Below are 4,645 nucleotides of genomic sequence, written 5' to 3' on the forward strand. Positions count from 1 at the left end.
ATTTCTTTTAATTTGGCTTGTCGTCTATAAATCAATGTTTAAATGCATTAACGTATTTCACTGGCTAAATCGATTAACTTTTAATTAGATTCATTTGATAGAAAAATATGAAATATGAAAATATAAAATAGGAAAATAGGAAATTGGTCTTCAATAATTGTCGAGGATTCTCGAGATAGTAGATATGGAACTGAGCGTACCACGTGCATCGCGGCGGCGCATGAAGAAGCGGGCAGTATCAAAGAATATGGCGGACAATCAGTCACGAGCGTGTACAGCTCCTACGCAATAAAGTCAATCAACCAAAGTACAAAAGGGTGTTAATCCACTTATTAACCATTCAATAACATAAATATGGCGCCCGAACAGGGACTAGAGAGAAGTCCGAAAAGCACGGGAGTGAGTAGTAAGTGGCGTGAAACAAGGCAGCGTCACACGTACACGGGCATACACCAAGGCAGCGTCACACGTACGCGGGCATATATCAAGGCGGCATCGCACGAGAAATCGTGTCAGCAATCAGGTGGTAAAAGAAGTAGCAGAATTTGCTGCGGGATTGTTCTGAGCAGGTCAGTGAGTCCCGTCCTTTCCTTCCATTCCTCCATCCAACATTCTTGTAACGTGTTCAGAATAAACTAAGCAAAATGGCGGAGCTAAAGCAATTGAATCTAAAACGTGGAAGTCTGAAGACGCAATTGACCAAATTTCAATTATTATTTATGGAATCGGAGGCTGCTCGAGATACCGTGAAAATAGAGGTTAGACTAAAGAAAATACAAGAAATCTGGAATAAGTTTCAGGAAATACAGGAAGGAATCGAACTTCTTAATTTAAATGAAAATGGTGATACAATAAATGTAGAGATAGCAAATAAAAACACGACTGAGCGAGCAGCTTTCGAGGAACAGTATTTAAATTTAGAAGCAAGTGCGCAAACGAAGTTAAGAGCAATACAATCGGAAGGGGTAGATGAAGGCAATGCGCAAGCGAACTTACAAGCGGTAGGAAATCACGTAGGGCAAGCGCGAATAAATGTTAAGTTGCCAGTTCTGAATTTACCGACTTTCGAAGGCCAATACGATCAGTGGCTTCTATTTAAAGATTCATTTAAATCATTAATTCATAACAATAGAAACCTAGTCGCGATTCAGAAATTTCAATATTTGCGAAGCTCATTAAAAGGGGAAACTCTTCAGGTTTTAAATGCATTGAATGCGTCAGCAGAAAATTAGGAAATAGATTGGGAAGAATGCTGGAGAAACGTTATGAAAACAAACGCTTGATAATTAATACTCATACAAAAAAATTATTAGAGTTTCCGGCTGTATTAAAAGAAAATACAACCAGTTTGAGAGCATTTATCGATCATATTCGTACTCATACCAGAGCTTTAAAATCGTTAGGTCAACCAGTGGATGACTGGGACACATTACTTATACACATGGCTTCCGCGAAGTTAGACTACGACACCAGACGCGACTGGGAAATAAAATTGAGGGAAAGAGATCCCAAACACATGCCGACCATGGAAGAACTGTTGGAATATTTAAGTGAGCGTTGCAGTACTTTGGAAATGTTGGATAAAGGAAAGCAGAAACAAGAATCAACCAAGGTAGCGACGCAAAGAAATGAGAAAAGGGTAACACTTATCACCACCAAAGCAGGAAGCTGCGCGCTCTGCAAAGGGGAGCATTCCTTATACAGATGTGAGGAATTTTTGAAGATGTCAGAAGCTAAACGGCAAGAAGTCAAGAAAAATGGACTGTGCTGGAATGGTCTTGGAAAGGGTCATTTTGCCAAGGCATGCAGATTATCACGATATAGGAAGTGTTCAAAAGCGCACAACACGTTGTTGCATGTAAATTCAGAGAAGCTTTCGGTCAACGCAGAAGAGTTGGAACAATCAAAAACCATGGGACATCAAGCAGGCGAGGAGAAGGCTCGGAGTGGAGCAACGAAAAACCAACAGAAGGATTCGATAGAGGGCAAGAAAGCAGCGGTAGCGACCCACTGCGCAAAGAGACAGGCGAGTCAGGTGATGCTCTCAACCGCTCAGATCTATGTTTATGATATCGACGGACAGCAACGAAAATGTAGAGTCCTTCTAGATCCCGGATCACAATCGAATCTGATTACAGCTGATTTAGTACAACAGTTAAAGCTACCAACGACCAGGGAAAAATGTGCCTATAAGCGGCATAAATCAAGCGAAAACTAGAGTGCATTTGTCTACGCAGATTAGATTGAAGTCAATGTACAATGACTTCAGTGTAATAATGCCTTGCTTGACATTACCAAGTATCATCGAAAAGCTTCCACAAGTGAGAGTCCAAACGAAACTGAATATATCTAATAACGTACAATTAGCAGATCCAACATACGGGATTCCAGGTGAAATAGAACTATTGATCGGGGCGGGTCTGTTTTGGTCGCTTCTGTGCATAGATCAATTCAAGAGAGAAAAGGGTCAAAACCGACATTATGCAAAACTCACCTCGGCTGGATTATAGGTGGCGAGATAGTGAGTCCGGCAGAGTCATCGGAAAGAAGAACTTGTCACCTGATAACCAACACCCAATTACACGACCAATTGGAGAGATTCTGGAGACAAGAAGACGTAATGGAAACACGAATTTACTCGAAACAAGAGCAGATATGCGTGAATTTCTACCAAGACACGGTCAGGCGTGAGGCGGACGGAAGATTTATCGTTAAGCTTCCAACGAAACCTGAAATAGTACTCGGGCAGTCAAAGGAACTGGCATTGAAAAGATTACATTCGCTAGAACGACGTCTAAAGCGACGGCCAGAATTGCGACAACTATATAACGAATTCATGGAGGAATACATAGCTTCGGGCTACGCGTCAATATGTTCGGAAGGAGAGGACTATGAATCCCATGAACACTTTCATACCGCATCAGCCAGTATGGCGACCAGACAGCTTAACAACGAAACTCCGTGTAGTGTTTGACGCGTCAGCAAAAACGTCAACGGGAACGTCGTTAAATGATAAGCTGATGGCAGGACCAAACTTGCAGAAGGATTTGCTAGGAATCATCATAAGATTTCGCATACATAAATATGTAATGACAGCGGACATCGCAAAGATGTTCCGACAGATATGGGTAGCGGAAGAAGATCGTAAGTTTCAATTGGTACTTTGGAGAGAACATCCTGAATCTTCGCTGCAGGTACTCAGAATGAACACAGTTACATATGGAACCACTAGAGCTCCGTACCTGGCCATGCGTTGCTTAAAGGAGATAACTAGTGAAGCAGCCAAAAAATTAGCTATCAAACAACAAGAAAAAACATCAATTACACAAATTAAAAATTTAACTGCTAAGGGAGGAAAGGAAGATCTCCTTCCAGCGACAGAGGTCCTGGAACGAGACTTCTATATGGACGACGTATTGACAGGAACAAATAGTCTCACGAAAGCAATTTAATTGCAGAAACAGCTAACGAAACTTCTGGCGCGTGGATAGTTTGCATTGCGAAAATGGAGATCAAACGATGCCAGAGTGCTTAAGCATTTAAATGACGAATGTAAGGCTGATAATTGTCTTATCATCAATGAAGAAGAGACTCAAAAACGCTAGGGGTACTGTGGAATGCTAAGGAAGATACACTACACTACCAGTTCACAGCATCAAACAAAGAAGAAATAACCAAACGTGGCGTGCTATCTAAAATAGCACGAGTGTATGACCCTTTAGGGCTAATAGGACCAGTTCTCATAAACTACAAGATATTTATGCAGAGATTATGGGAACTAAAATTGGATTGGGACGACCCCTTGCCATCATCGTTAGAAATTAGTTGGAAGAAGCAGTTTGATTCACTTCATGAAATCAACGAAGTCGCTGTTCAACGAAATATAAATCCAGATAACGAAGCAGGATCAATTGATATCTACGGATTCGGAGATGCATCAGAGAAAGCATACGGTGCGTGCTTGTATGCCATTAGTTGTAATAAGCAAGGAAAAAAAACTGCTTGTTTGATTTGTGCAAAAGCAAGAGTAGCCCCACGGAAGGTCTTATCAATGCCAAGATTGGAGCTGTGTGCTGCCCTATTACTGGTAGAGTTGTTGAAGATAGTCGAGGAAGCTTGTAAAAACAGCATCGCTCGAGTCTATCTTTGGAGTGACTCAACAGTAGTGTTAGAGTGGATCAAAACGCCACCTAATCAATTAAAGGCGTTTGTAGCCAACAGAGTGGCAAGAATCCAAGAATTGTCATCCGAAGATGGTTGGAAGCATGTTCCATCGGCGGATAATCCAGCGGATCTCCTTTCGAGGGGTATCACAGTAGAACAGCTAAAGAAGAGCAAACTATGGTGGGAAGGTCCCGAATGGATCACATCAGAACAGCATTGGCCTCAGCAACCAAATATAGCTAAGGAGGAGGCATCAGAAAAAATTACAGTAGCAATGTCGGCATCGATCGACCCCCCGGAAGTCTTATTCAAACAGTCTTCTTATCTGGAGACACTGGTAGTGTCTCGGCGCTAAGTCAAGCGCAGCGACACTGCCGCGGATACTATACGTGAATCTGTCAAGATTTCCAGACGACGATTATGGGATCTCAATAACGGCTGTCCCGATTGAGTTCTAAGTGTGCTCAATCGATGGCATCCG

The 4,645-nt window shown here is 42.0% G+C and overlaps 1 protein-coding gene across 1 annotated transcript in view; it reads left to right on the forward strand.

Annotated features, from left to right (window-relative positions):
- The first annotated feature begins 2,276 nt into the window (after positions 1 to 2,276).
- Positions 2,277 to 4,645, forward strand: part of LOC108766835 (uncharacterized) — a 7,998-nt gene continuing 5,629 nt past the window's right edge. The window contains exons 1-4 of the mRNA XM_018516364.1: positions 2,277 to 2,391; positions 2,511 to 2,927; positions 2,983 to 3,413; positions 3,767 to 4,501. Coding sequence (XP_018371866.1) covers positions 2,277 to 2,391; positions 2,511 to 2,927; positions 2,983 to 3,413; positions 3,767 to 4,501 — 1,698 coding nt within the window. The remainder of the gene's footprint in view (positions 2,392 to 2,510; positions 2,928 to 2,982; positions 3,414 to 3,766; positions 4,502 to 4,645) is intronic.

Source organism: Trachymyrmex cornetzi, unplaced genomic scaffold, assembly GCF_001594075.2.
Source record: "Trachymyrmex cornetzi isolate Tcor2-1 unplaced genomic scaffold, Tcor1.1 scaffold631, whole genome shotgun sequence".
Lineage (NCBI taxonomy): Eukaryota > Metazoa > Arthropoda > Insecta > Hymenoptera > Formicidae > Trachymyrmex > Trachymyrmex cornetzi.